The 14,838-nt window shown below is 38.8% G+C and overlaps 1 protein-coding gene across 5 annotated transcripts in view; it reads right to left on the reverse strand.

The window, feature by feature from the left end:
- Window positions 1-9,200: 9,200 nt before the first annotated feature.
- LOC134811330 (secretory carrier-associated membrane protein 5B-like) overlaps window positions 9,201-14,838 on the reverse strand; it is a 47,746-nt gene continuing 42,108 nt past the window's right edge. For 3 of the 5 annotated variants that reach the window (XM_063818113.1, XM_063818115.1, XM_063818111.1), the window contains 6 exons: window positions 13,284-13,319; window positions 12,903-13,101; window positions 11,983-12,145; window positions 11,471-11,572; window positions 11,019-11,136; window positions 9,201-9,839 (listed from right to left, as the gene is read on the reverse strand). In XM_063818113.1, coding sequence (XP_063674183.1) covers window positions 9,726-9,839; window positions 11,019-11,136; window positions 11,471-11,572; window positions 11,983-12,145; window positions 12,903-13,101; window positions 13,284-13,319 — 732 coding nt within the window. In that variant the 3' untranslated portion in view covers window positions 9,201-9,725. Of the gene's footprint in view, window positions 9,840-11,018; window positions 11,137-11,470; window positions 11,573-11,630; window positions 11,733-11,982; window positions 12,146-12,902; window positions 13,102-13,283; window positions 13,320-14,838 lie in introns of all 5 variants that reach the window. The other 2 variants (XM_063818116.1, XM_063818114.1) reach the window with 1 other exon arrangement.

Raw genomic sequence — 14,838 nt, forward strand, 5'->3', positions numbered from 1 at the left:
ACCTGTTAACCTGTTAACCTGTTAACCTGTTAACCTGTTAACCTGTTAACCTGTTAACTTGGTAACCTGTTAACATAGCAACCTGTTAACCTGTTAACCTGTTAACCTGTTAACCTAGTAACCTGTTAACCTGTTAACCTGTTAACCTGTTAACCTGTTAACCTGTTAACCTGTTAACCTGTTAACCTGTTAACCTGTCAACCTGTTAACCTGTTAACTTGGTATATTAGCTGCTGCTGACAACACGGCGCTGCACTGATCTAGCTCTCTTTTCAGTGTTACATCCGGACAACTTCATGTTGCAGTAGTAGAGTAGTAGAAGGAGTACACAAGCAACAAAAAAAATAGAGATAGATAGAGAGAGAGAGAGAGAGAGAGAGAGAGAGAGAGAGAGAGAGAGAGAGAGAGAGAGAGAGAGAGAGAGAGAGAGAGAGAGAGAGAGAGAGAGAGAGAGAGAGAGAGAGAGAGAGAGAGAGAGAGAGAGAGAGAGAGAGAGAGAGAGAGAGAGAGAGAGAGAGAGAGAGAGAGAGAGAGAGAGAGAGAGAGAGAGAGAGAGAGAGAGAGAGAGAGAGAGAGAGAGAGAGAGAGGGCCGCTGTGTAGGTGGTAACAATTATAGAAAGAGAGTAGGAGGCGATTAATACTTGATATGTAAAATTAATAGACAACAGGTGTGGGATGGTCGGTGTTCTAATGATATTCACGGGTTCCGTTAGTGCTTAATGACAGCTACTTGCCAGTCTGTGCCAGCTGAATACTAATTGATTGAAGTTTCGAGAATGTTATTGGTTGTTGGTAACTGGTGCCTGAGGGCACCTATATATAGTGGACACTGGCCACACACAGCTAGTTTGAGAAAGGCTGGAATTGATCAGGAAATAACACCTGATTTGTCAATGATGTCAAAAACGTGAAGCCATTTTCGAGTCTCAGAAGTGGACAATAGGATTGGTATTTCATGTCAAAATAAAAGTGAAGAATGAAGTCCTTCGATCTGGTAAAAGCATTATTATTTGTTGCTAACAACTGTCCACGAGTATTTGTATAGCTATGTTGTGCTCACCGCTCACATCTGACTTTCACTTTCTCTGTAATATAATACAAATAAGACTTAATTAAATTAAAGTTTAGCATAACTATGATTTTGACTCCGAAAAATGTTCTAATTAATCCTTTAAACCTTTAATAATTTGTAATAATTTCCATTAAGACGCATCAAAAATTAAAATTTATAGGAATCTGTGAGATCTATATTCTATACTGTATAATTAAAATAAACTCCGTGTATTTAAGTAAGTTACACAGATGTACTAGCTAGCAGTCAGCCGCGCACATTAATATCACCTGTCCAACACGTTCCATTTTCCGATGCTGGAAAACGTGTACGGCCAAGCACATGAAACTAAGCGTTTCCAGGCGAAGGATTTGCTGGTAATTCAGCTGCAGGAACTGTGTAGAAAGGAAATGGAGTTGAGCGGGTAAAATTCATCACAATGCACAATGTGATAATGGATATAAGCTGAGAGCAGCTGTGAGTAAGAGCGAAGAAGTGGTCAGCAGATGATGATTGATGGTCAATCTCACTAGCGCTCACACCAGAGCAGGCAAATAGCAAATGGAAATTTCTTGATAATCGCTCGTTACACCTGACTATTATTAAATTTTGGCCGTGTTCGCACGGCAGGCTAGCTATGGTGAGACTGTGTGGGTAATTACCTGTTTAAACCCTATTAGAACTAGTTCTCTACTCTGGACACGGGACCAATGGACAGAGTCCGGCTTTTCCAGACACAGCTAGAGGTAGAGCTGTAGGAGCTAACGGATATTAATGTCAGGGTGGCCGCATATATTTGCAGGTTGAATTTAACTTATGTAACTGTAACATAATAGCCAATTTAACAAATAAAAGTGTGTCCGGCAGACGGTAAGGATTGCAGACATCATGCTGAACAGGACAGAAACAAGTAAACTGATGCGGGAGTTGATTGCAATAAGCTTAATTAGCATGTCATTATCGATGATATTATCGGTTAGAGGAGATCACGTATATTCCGGCACATCACCACAGCTATCAGAACAATCGAGTTAAATCTTACTTCCGCCGCTCTTTTCAGGGAATTAGTTGGATCAAATTAAATCGCAAGACTGATGCCGATGGTATGCGGTTTTTTACAGGAAAATTCACATGGGAGTAAATGAACTGTACTTAACCACGTACCATTTTTGTAGACAATACTATTCTTATTTTTATTTTAGAAGATCATTTAAAAAAAGATAACATATCAAGAATTTAACAGGATGAAATCGATGAACCAATTTTTAGTGACCGGGTCTAAACTATGTAAAAGTGGTCTAAACTATCTCAAAGTACTACCTGAAGTTAACGCAAAACAGAGACCCGGTTGATAGAATAATACTGGTTACAGAACACAAGATAAGTACACGAATGTACAACTCGTCACTAGTCCGCGATGCTTCGCCACCACTCCCTAGCAATATGGTGAATGGTACTATGGTAGGCCCGATGAAGTAGACTGTGTATAATTAGTACCAGTGCTTTATACGATGTTGTCAATGGCCACAGGGTCGAATATTCTGTAATCGGGTGTCCCTGGACATAACTTAAATTATATTAAATATCATTTGGCGAGTCTAAGTGCTAAGAGCACCGGAACTGTCAGTGGGAAGCTGCATTGGAAGTTTATACATAGGTCTTGCAGCTGAACAATTAAAATGAACAGGGACAGGGACAGGGACAGGGACAGGGACAGGGACAGGGACAGGGACAGGGACAGGGACAGGGACAGGGACAGGGACAGGGACAGGGACAGGGACAGGGACAGGGACAGGGACAGGGACAGGGACAGGGACAGGGACAGGGACAGGGACAGGGACAGGGACAGGGACAGGGACAGGGACAGGGACAGGGACAGGGACAGGGACAGGGACAGGGACAGGGACAGGGACAGGGACAGGGACAGGGACAGGGACAGGGACAGGGACAGGGACAGGGACAGGGACAGGGACAGGGACAGGGACAGGGACAGGGACAGGGACAGGGACAGGGACAGGGACAGGGACAGGGACAGGGACAGGGACAGGGATTATGATATATTTCCAACCTGGTATCAGCTTAACTTTGACAAAATAAAAAATCCCACAAATCATTTGAACATATTGACTGCGTGGTGTCTTCAACATCAATAATTTACTAGCAATTTACTGAGTCCACAGAAGGCGATCAGGACAACCAGAACTAATGTTGTTGACTTCCGCACCAATCCTGACGACTATCTCTACTACTTATATAACCCACCTACCCTGAGACCAGTTAAATTCTCTTTGATGGTGATTCAATATCCAATATCCAATGAAGACCCCAAAGTCAAGATAGAAACGCTTCATATCATTAAGGTCACGGTCATTGACTGTCTACGTAGTAAGCACCTAACTAAGGAAGACTGGACTTAACTTTTTTAGAAGTTATTTAGCGGATAAAGCAACGACTACGCCCCGAATTTCAAAACATGACCACGTTTTTTAGATTTTGCAGTTTTAACCAGTATGAACAATGCTAATAGCACGTCTATTATCAAAGTGCTGGAAACAAGGGCGTCAACTTTAATCAGTTCATAAAATAGGGGTACAAATCAAACGTTGGATACTAATTTTAGCGGGAGGAGGAAGTAATGCTCTAGCCTGATATCACTGATCAACCAGCAGATAACACTAGATTATGAAACAGAGCTACTGGACCGTGTTGGCCCGACCTTAGCAGAGAATTTAGACCCGAGGTAGACGGTACGTGTTGGGTTTGGTAATCGATTACGTCACACGTGAGTCTCTGTTCAAACTATTCGGTAATTTCGTGCACGTGATGCGCTGAAATTATAAAATTAGAACGGTGGGTATATATTGTGCAGCACGTGACGAAGCGTCTAGACGGTACGTGACGCATTTTGTGATGGTCCACATACCGTCTAGCTAGGGTCTCAGAGGCACATCTTTTATAAGGAGTTCTAGGAGATTTCGTTGTTCTTATTAGTATTACTAGTGGAGAGCTGCAACTGAAGAACTGGCCTCGCACTGCGATTGTGAAAATATCTACACTATCAAGACTCAATCATCAAAACAATCCAGTTAGTTAACTTTGGGGTCCGGGACTCCAGGGCGTGAGACTCTAGGGTGTGAGGCTCTAAGGCGTGGAGACGTGGGAAAACAGGACTCTAGGGCGGTAGAAACAAATTACAGAGTTGTTTTTAATTCTACCAATCTTATTCAATAACCATAAGGCCCAAGCAAGTCAGCTACGCACCTTAATGCTACAAACGGAGGTCCGGATTCGTCGGGTGTTGAATGTCCCTGCTTATAAGGCCCGTTATGAGAAGTTTTGTTGCCGCCCTATACTGATAGAGTCCTCTTTAATTCACGTCTCCACGCCCTAGAGTCCTGTTTAATAGGGCGGTGCCCTAGAGTCCGGACCCCACAGTCCACAAGTCACAAAACCACAACGCTGGATCTTTGAATTACTGACCAAAAAGTGTTTTAAATGGGTTATGGGAATGACGTAAGCATGCTTGTGGATTAGATCTATGGGTAGATCGTAATGTCACGGCGTCACGCGACAGTTTCGTGTCGCTATGACGCTGCTAGCGGTTACTAGTACTCGAATTGGAACTAATTTCCCACGAAAACGTTGCTAAATTGCTTCTAGACGAAATGTAGGAAATGTAGGAGAGTGTCAATTTTGCCTTTAGAAAAAACTTGCTAAACGTTCTCAAAGCGCAAGATTTGATTTGCTTTTCCAGTCAAAGAACTTACAACTTGCATGGTTAATGTTAGTGTGATGAGCAAGTGACCAAGATTGCACCAATGTTGCAACAGATTGCCCCTACCTTGGACACCAGGAAATCTTATTACTGCATATATGCCATATGCGCTCACCTGTTCTTTTAAGATCTTAAAGCACTCATTAGCTTCACAAAGCTGCCAATTAAAAAATTTCATCGAGTTTCTTGCCAGAATTCTCAGTCAATAAATGCAAAGAACAACTGTGCTGTCTAGAACATTAATCAAAACTTCTGCTACATCAATAAAATCTTGGTTAATATTCATCATCTTGGACCTACCGGCCATAAATAATGTTATTAGGAGAATAAGATATATAATTTTTGAGAAGGGTGGCTTTTTCGAGCAGATACTTAACTATTAATCATATTTTTACTCATTTTCATAAATTCGATTAAATTTCCGACAAACTTCGGTTAAAAATAACCGTGAAGTTTGACTGTGTCAAAAAGTATAAAAGTGGATAAAAGTCACACTTTATGTATTATATATGGCACTAAATACACAACTGTATTACAGTGACCGATTTAATTGATGAAACAGTGTTACACAACAAATAACTAAATAATCTCATATATAACTTATCAGAAAAGAAATTTTTACAAACCTAATTACTTGACTGCAATCTACATCTTTCCAAATACCTGCCGGAGTGACTAAGGAACTTAAACACAAATATTGACTATGAGTGCAGTATCAAATTTTTATAATAAAATTTGTGTATCCGCACCTTATTGAAAGCAATTATGACGGCAAAAATAATCAGGACTTGGTTCCTTTAGCTACCAAATAAAAGATAATCATTGAAGGCTAGTTGGCTGGATTAATGGCCCACCTACAAATTTATGGCTAGGATCATTTATCACTCAAAGATAACTTGCGGCTGTAAATTGTGGGATCTGTTAGGCAGTGGGAGTAACCAGGGAATAAATAAGCACACTTCAAGGGGGACAAAGGAAGCTTACTATATTGACAGTTCTTAAACTCCAATATATAGACATATTAAAATAGAAATAACCATTCAAGTGAAAAATTACGGGATCAAAAGATGGTTCCGACCGAAAAAAATTGCATGACGAGCTTCTACAGCTGAAAATCAAGTCACTAACTAAAGTTATGGTTTACTCGCTTTACTAAACTTTTGACAATCTGCATGCGTGCTGCGTAGCAGGTTGGTGATTACCCGTGGAAGGTGGACACTGGTTCTACTGAAGCCAGATTAGCCCGGTTCAGAATCATATGTACCCACAAATAGAGAGCAAAAGTAATTAGAGACAAAAGCAAAAGTCTAAACTGCATGGCTGCAGCTTCTACATAATACATATTATAATGAACTATCATTAGACCTTCAATGTGAACAGTGAAATCACATTTCACATTATTTTGATGTTGGTTCCAGTCCACCCTTGCACCAGAGGCGGCTATTGAGGGCGTCCAGGCGTCCGTGGACGCCTTTAAATTATAATCTGGTGGCTGGTGCTTAAAATAGAATAGTAATTAGTAATAGTGTTAGGAAATAACAAATCGCAATATAAAGGTCTTCGTTTACATCAGACTGTTGTTTAATCCATAAGGCACGCAATCCCAGAACTTCTGAAATTTGGTGTTGTTAGGGAGTCCAATCCTACATTGGAGACTTGACTGAAAATGCGGCGCAAGGCTTTTAAACACAAGTTCATGTGATTAATTTCAAAGACATCGTTCGCATCCAACTAAGTAATCTGTCATGTTTGACCCTCCGATATGGGGGTACAGAGACCCTTCTGAAATTATCAGCTGCTGTGTTCATACTGGCGGCTGAGAAGTAAGTTGGTGTCCTTCAGACCGAGAAGTTAGTTTTGTTTGCTGTCGCTGGAAAATTTACCTTAAAATGTTACATACGGCCTTGTGTAAATTATGTCATGGTATTAGGAGGATCAGCCATGAACACGGTCCAAGCCCCCTTCGCCACAGCATCGATTGGACTCCTACAACTGCCCATCGCAGCTCCAGAGGTCATGCATTGCACGTTGAGAGTTACAGTCAGGCAATTTAAAAGGTGCAAACTACCCAGGGAAAACAACCGTTACACGGGCTCGGACTGATTATATGATAGAGTATTGCTGACTCTGATCTGCGAGGTGGACTACTGTCGATTAAAAGAAGTTTTCTAGGCCATCAACAAATCTACCAAAATTGATCAAAACGTAACTCGTACTGCGGGTCTAAGAACTTAAAAAAATATTGGCTACATAGAGCTTGTGCTCTTTAATTTTCAATAAATTCTGTTACGACCTTATTGAAAGCAATTATGACGGCAACAATAGTAATGCTTTTCTCTATGTTCCAAATTTTAATATTTATCAAATTGTCTAAGTGTGACTGGATCACACAATGTTGAGATCAATCACAAAATTATAATGGACGTTGGTATTGCATTAACATCATACAATTTACAGTGTCATTCCTGCGCACTGAGGAATGTCCAGGTTTAAAGCACAGCAGGGGACATTGATCTTTCCATAATTCTAGATCAAAGTATGTTATGTAGGGCATAAAGTACTATAAAATAAGGCTTGTGAAAATACGGATCAGAGAGGCACCGATATGCAGGTGAAAACTTATACTATACTAATCTCTGTTACTAATTCTGGATTACAATGTGTTACTATCTGCACGTGCAGCGCGGTCTGATAGTAGTGAGTTACCGGCGATTAAGGTGGTGACACTTTTACTGATAGTCAGTATTACCGCCGGCAGAATCGCAGGTACCCCTAGGAGCGTCAAGTAGAGACGCAAAGTGAAACGCAGCTGGAGTCTACATATACATAATTTTACCTTAGTTCATGTGACAGTGACTGACATTTACATTATTTAGGGTTCATACCATTGCGATGAGATGTCATCAGGAATATATCTATGTCCTCGAATAGAATCTGCCATTACACTGTGTCACGTTTATATCATAAGTGCTTTTACTCATTATTTGGAAGTGATGCTTCGATTAAATCAATTTTACGTAATATAAATTACATTGGAGCAACGTTGATGCAAAACATGTAACATCTGTTAGATGTTACAAGTAAAAACATGATACTGAGGCTATTAACATGGATGTTAATTGTAATACGTTAAATGATTCATGATATTATTCACACTATAAAGTATAGTACACCAGTACATTAATGCTATTGTAGGTTTACTATTTCTAATACGTTTTAAGTATAATCATATCGATACGCGACCAGATCGGTTACGTTGCAATAGCAAGTTGCAATCGCGACGTATGGTCAATTTGCAAAATCAGAATTACCCAGATAATATCAAAATCCGGTCATGCTGATTAGTCTGGTTCAGCCTCGTACATTTTCTTACCAAGTCGGAAATAAACTAGTTGTTTGAGTGACTTCAGTCAAGTTTAATTTAAATTGTTAAATCATGAGCGCGGCCAGTCAACACAATAACATGTGGAGCCACAAATATTTATTGCTTCTATTGCACGTCAGAGTCAATTAGTCTCTATCAAATTTAATGTGTGACATTTACTCGCATTGTATGTGAATTTTTAGAATTCGCGGAAAAATGTCAGATCTTGATTTCTTACAGTCTACATAAAGTTTACATACTAAAACTTATTCGGAAGGCTTTGTAGAAATTTTAAAATCGTGAAACTTTTACCATTAATTCATACATATATGTTGTTGTTAACGTGACATAATGAATTTATAAACATGCAACAGGATGTTAATTTAAATCGATACTTTTTATCCCATATAAAATCATCACAACCATAAGTTATAATATAAGTATAGGTGTATGCTAATAGCTAGTTTTGAAATTATGACCTAGATACGATACAACGCCGTCGTACGTTTTGAGTTAGTGCTCGCGATCGTTGCATTTATAATGTTGCATACCAAATGGACAGTAAACTTCAAAACTCGATCAATGCTATCACGTTATTTGTACTCACTCGGACGTTTATTTATTGGAAATAATTAAATGACTCTAATCCAAATTCAATGTAATTATTTCTATCCTTTTCGTAACAACATTGTCACAAAAATTGCAGTTCTAACTCATTGCAGTCATTTTGCATCACCAGATCAATTTGATGATTTCGAATGTTTTTTCTTCTATGTCCCGTTGCCGGGGAATTTTCGTCAAGTTTAAAATATAATATAGATAACTTTAAGATGAATCTTTTAATTATTAATCATTTTAAAAAGCTGTAACTCCATGGCCATTTAACAGTTTTGTCACGCCTGGTAACAGGTAATGAATCATCATCTGATCAAATCCACAGCAATTGGCACGGTTGTGCATGGCAAGAAGGGGGTGAAACCAAGACTTCGAACAAAGTAAGACAAATATCTCTAATAAACAAAATTATCGAAATTAATCATGTTAATAAACGCCAGCATTTTGACACAATAATAGATATATATCACACACATCACGGACAGGAAATTGACCGTGTCCATAGCAACAAACATTATTCACAATTTAAAGAGCCTCAACTTTTTCCAACCAAAACAAAATTTACATTATTCGAAATTTAACAATCCCATTACTCCCAACAAATGGGCTCTGCTATTTTTTTAATCGTGAACTGAACTTAATCTTCTGTGCAATGAATAAATTATTAAACATTTGAAAGATATCAAATTCAAAAGAGAAAAAACATACGATACAGTAGAGTACAACTAACTTCAAAAATGGACTGAACGGACAACATTTTAGCTATATTAGCTACTAAAAATTTATTGACTCCATAACGGGTACCACAGTTCAGTCGGCTCCAAACTGCCGATTATCAGTATCTGTACAGTGACACGTCACTTAGTAAAGTGTTGTTGAGGGGGTGAGAATAATATCACAAGAGATTAAAGTGTCGTGTTCAGAGACTTCTCAGGACGGCTTGAGCCACGTTCCTGTTGCTACCGGCACTCGCCGCGAACTCTCCTGACGCCTTCTCCATGCTCTGCCCGGTGGTTCTGTAGGTCTTATGAATCTGAAATAGGAATAAGAGTTGATTATTAGTTCAAACAACTATGAAATTGAATGTGATGACAAGAATTTAGATGCTCATTTCCTTTTAAACGTTTCCGTTCCAAGGGGATCAAAATAAAGGGCTTGGGGTGGGGTTTGTGTTCCGGTCAGGCACGTCGCCAGGGAGATCTATGGATTCCAGAAAAATATAATCAAAGGTAGGATTTTAATTTATAAATTCCACATTGCTAGTTTTCACACCAGAACGCATTTGCAGTTTGCACCTAAATAAATCAGTCCCCAGGCTTAACAGCTTGCTGCTATTTCCAAATCAACTGATTTTATTCCTGATAATTTTCTATTTTGGATTTGCTAGATTTATTCCTTACAACTTATTTATCTAAATGATTGCCTTGGTATGTGCGTTATTTGTATCGCCAAAATAAATGCAGGAATAGAATTTTAAAGACTCCCCTTAAATAAGTTATGAGGATTCATAGGACCAGAAAATCGTTTGGCTGGCAGGAACGGTGACTACATTCTCAAAAGAATATGCTAGTCATTCATCGACTTCTTCAAAGCATACATAAGATGATTACGCCACATTACATATTCTATTCTCACACTTATTTTTTACTATTCCTATAAACTCACAGCATTTAATCTTATATTTATGAATTATGATATTAGTGCAGTAATTTAAGATGAAAGATTTGTAAAACGTGGAGGAGGCGCTCAATCGAAAAAGTAGACCTTGATCGAAGGAATGTACGTGCGCGCGCCGGATGAAGTACGATGACAGTGATATGATTTTCCGCGGGAAAGGTATATTTTGCTAGTAGTTAGCTGATATTGGGAGAAATGTCCCACAAGGTTGACACGCAGTATTGTGACATCACAACACATAGGGCATGTTCCACGCTCCTATTATCTTATGACATATCGCGTATAGTGTAGCTTTTCTGTGAAACTTAAATCACATTATTACCAGCTTGCTAAGTGATCAACTAAGTGATCAACTAAGTGATCAACTAAGTGATCAACTAAGTGATCAAGTTCTTAATTCTAATAAACAGATTACGTTTGGGCACAACTTTCCTGATTCCAGTATGTGTAAATCCCGGCTAACTGCAACATAAATTATAAATCTAGATAATTCTAAATTTCGCAATCACACGAAGGTCAAACAACAGGCACATACCTGCATGATGAGATAGACTGCAATAAGGCAGTTGGCGCACCACGCTAAGCTAACGAGTATTCCTAGAACACCCAGGGCTTTGTTATCTTCCATCGTCTTGAAGGCTGTGATCCAACCGCTGAGTTTTATCAAAGTTAATTACTTGATCAAACTATGACTCATCCAACAGAAATAATTAATATATCATATGCTTATGAACATGCTTTCCGGTGATTTTAGCGAGGCTGACACTCAATAAACACATTCTGTAGCGGTTTAAAAATGCTTGCTATGTAAATGCTGTTAAAACACTCTGAATGCTAACAAAATAGCTGATATAGCGGATCGAAATATGAAATACCACGTGAAATGCTACATATATAGGAATTATAGCAATGCTCAGTAAATCTCCCAACATGTAGGGAATATAGCCCAGCCATTACGCTGAAACACGTATTATATGAAGTACTCACGCGAAACCGCCGCTATTAAACCCTAAAGCTGCAATACCGCTCACGAAAATTTGGAATCCATACATAAAGAAAAACAGCATATATCGCATAGAGCTATCTAATCTGAAAGAAAGGTAGGTGTGAGAATACAAAAGGAGAAGACGAAAGTAATATAACTTACGCGACACCCCCACCGCCTATCCCCAGCGCGCCAATGCCCATTACTAAGATGTGCCATCCGTAGAAAAAGAAGAAGAGCATGTAACGTAATGAGCTGTCTGTCCTGGTATAATACCAGAATATGAAGTACGGAAATTAAACCCCACATTTAGCGTCACAAGTCTTTTTCGGGGTAAAACAAAATTCAACTTGTTTTTGAGGTTTTGAAAAAGTATTGAAAACATTGTAATCATCAATTGTAAATGGTCGTCAAACACGGCACGTCTCTTCGAGGATTCTCTTACTTAAAGCCAACAAAGTTCATGATATCAGATCAATTTAAAACATAATGACGTGGTACTGTTGTGGTTTACCTGACAGCATTATAAAGCATCCTGTACCAAGTCAGGAATGACAGAGGGATGAAGAGTCCCGCGTACAGTAGCGACAGACCAAACGCAGACCCAGCTTTAGTTCCCAGTGCACAGATCATACCGAAACATACAATGAAGTTAAGCAGGTAGCAGATCACCGTAACTGAAATTGTAGGTTTTAAATGTGCGTGGAAAATTTTTGAGTAAAAAATCTTATAAATCACAAGGTGATTCTTTCGTGATCAAGCTTAGCTTAAAGTTTACCTTGGTTGTCTCACCTATTTTTGCAACAACTCCCGTTGTCGCAATCATGGTGTTTCATAATAACAGCACATAAAGCATATAATAATTGATTGCATTATCCCAAACAATATACATGACAGTGACTCCACGGTTATTAGTCTCTGGTACGTATTTTGACTATGTAATTTCATGTCACGTACTGAATCATACGTAATATACATACAGAACACACCCATGTATTGTATATTGTAGGCCCCATGCCCCTACATTGTAGGCCCCACGCCCCTACATTGTGGGCCCCACGCCCCTACATAAACGATCTGATGTTAGTAATCTGAGCTGAGTCTCATGGGAATGCTGCATTTCCAGCTCTCTTACCTTGTGTTACATTTGTATAGTTAAACATGTGATTGCACACACAAGTTATACTATATGGGATTGTGTACAGGGCGGTATATAAATAATATATATAATATATATATATGGTTATACATAATAACATTCCTATACTTGCAGGATGAAATAGCTACAAATATTTAGTTTGGTAATAAGATAGTAGACATTAATCGGTCGTGCTATTTAGTGGAAGACGGTTAGCTACACAGCTACATTATCAGTTAATTGCTACAGTAAACAGAAGTAGAGTAAATCATCTTATTTCACTAAACTATACTTACACTGCCAATGATAGAAGCATCGTTTTACATTGAGTTGATGCTCAGGAGCAATGTCAAAGTCAATGTTGTGATACACACAGGGAGTACACGGGAAAAACTTGGGTAGTGGTGGGAAATTGGGAACACGATCTCCGTACACACGCGCTTCTTCCAGACGCTTCTGTTCGTCACGCAGCTGTCGTTCTCTTCGTTCCAGATCCTAGAATTTAAAATCAGTGAGTGTGTGTGTGAAATGTAATGTGAACTGGAGAACTAGGAAATGAAACAGCTGAGAGTAAATTGTAAACTGTAAAAGTGCAATGAGTACAATGAGTCGCCGATAAAATGAAGATGAATGTTGTACAATGTACAATGTACATGATGATAAAATTAGGTTCTTACCTCTTCTCTTTTACGAAACTCGTTCTCCACCAATTTCTGAAATGATATGATACTTGTTTTGTGAATAAGATAGTTATAAATATTTATACGGAATTTCCCAGACTTTGATTAGATGCGGACATAAATTATAGTGACAGCGTTGAATCAGTTACTTCAGAATTACTTCAAAGTTAGTTCAGACTATCTCGAGGTACAGTTGAAATCAAGTTATTTGATGAACGTGAAGTCATGTTCCAAGAAATACTAATTGTGTAAGACAATGCTCGGATACAAATAACTTATTTCCCATGAAATTCTCTGACTGTTTAAAAACTGCACAATGTAAAATTTAATCAGATTCGATTTAACACGTCATTTATATCTTGAAATGATAAAATTGGTTCTACACTGTTCTCCTATAATACTACCCGTCATTATTACACTTCATGCTACAGGGAACGTAATACATTTACAAGATGTGCCCAGGTGTACACGCAATTTCATTTGCACCAGTGCTGTGACTACTCATGAACACTGTACACTATAAAGCAGCTGTCACGTGATTTGAAGCAGCTGTCACGTGATATAACACAATAATACCTTGAAGCTCCCCACTTCCTACGCGTGGCAAAACACATGTTTTGTGGCTGAATACCTAACATACCATCACACGCTCCCTGAACACACACTGTACTGTTACCTTGTAACAATGTAACAGTGTGTGTTGGTATGCTGTGTAAGGTATAATATTATCTTGTAATGTTATGAGTACTAGTGAGTACACAGCACTTAAGACTTGTGTGCCATGCAGTCTATTAATTTAGTATCCAGAAAGAGACACTAAAATCATGTAATTCAGAGTTTATGTCTAATTTCATATGTATAATGTAAGACCATGACCATAACATGTGGTATGTAACAGTATGTGTAACATACTGTGTTATGTGTGTACAGTGAAGGCTATTGCTCTGGATCATACTATTGCATTGGTTCGTAACAAGTTAATATTGGTTGGTAACTAGTTAGTGATACGAGTACAATGTACTTACACTACACAATAGTACCTAACTACCCCCCCCCCCCCCCCCCCCCCTTATAACATGACTATAACTATAACACGCCTTCATCTAATCAGGTGCTGTCCTCATTATTTGATTATATATGATCTGAGAGGCGCAGTCTTTAATAAAACCACCCTGCCACAATACGATCTTACGACACACACAGCTGTGTATACACTATACAATACACGGGCCGTAAGAGAGTAATTGCAGGGCAGGTCGAGTGAAGGCAGCAGTGGTCGGATGAGATCGATTATTCCTAATCTGTGGCATTATTAGCGTCGTAGCTAATTTACTAGGAGGCAGCTAGCTGAGAGCATCGCCAAGCTAATCCTACTGTTATGTGAGCTAGGGTATGTCTGCAACTTTGTGTTTTTAGATGCTAGATATTTTTTAGAATTCTAAATATGCCAAATGACTAGTAAGGAGGTTGTGTCATTATTCGAGAATGTGTGTACTACTCTCAAGAATGTACGGAATAAGAAGAAGAAGTCATAATAAGTTGAATTAGCCGG

This window comes from Bolinopsis microptera, chromosome 2, assembly GCF_026151205.1.
Source record: "Bolinopsis microptera isolate Bmic1 chromosome 2, MBARI_Bmic_1.0, whole genome shotgun sequence".
Classification (NCBI taxonomy): Eukaryota; Metazoa; Ctenophora; class Tentaculata; order Lobata; family Bolinopsidae; genus Bolinopsis; species Bolinopsis microptera.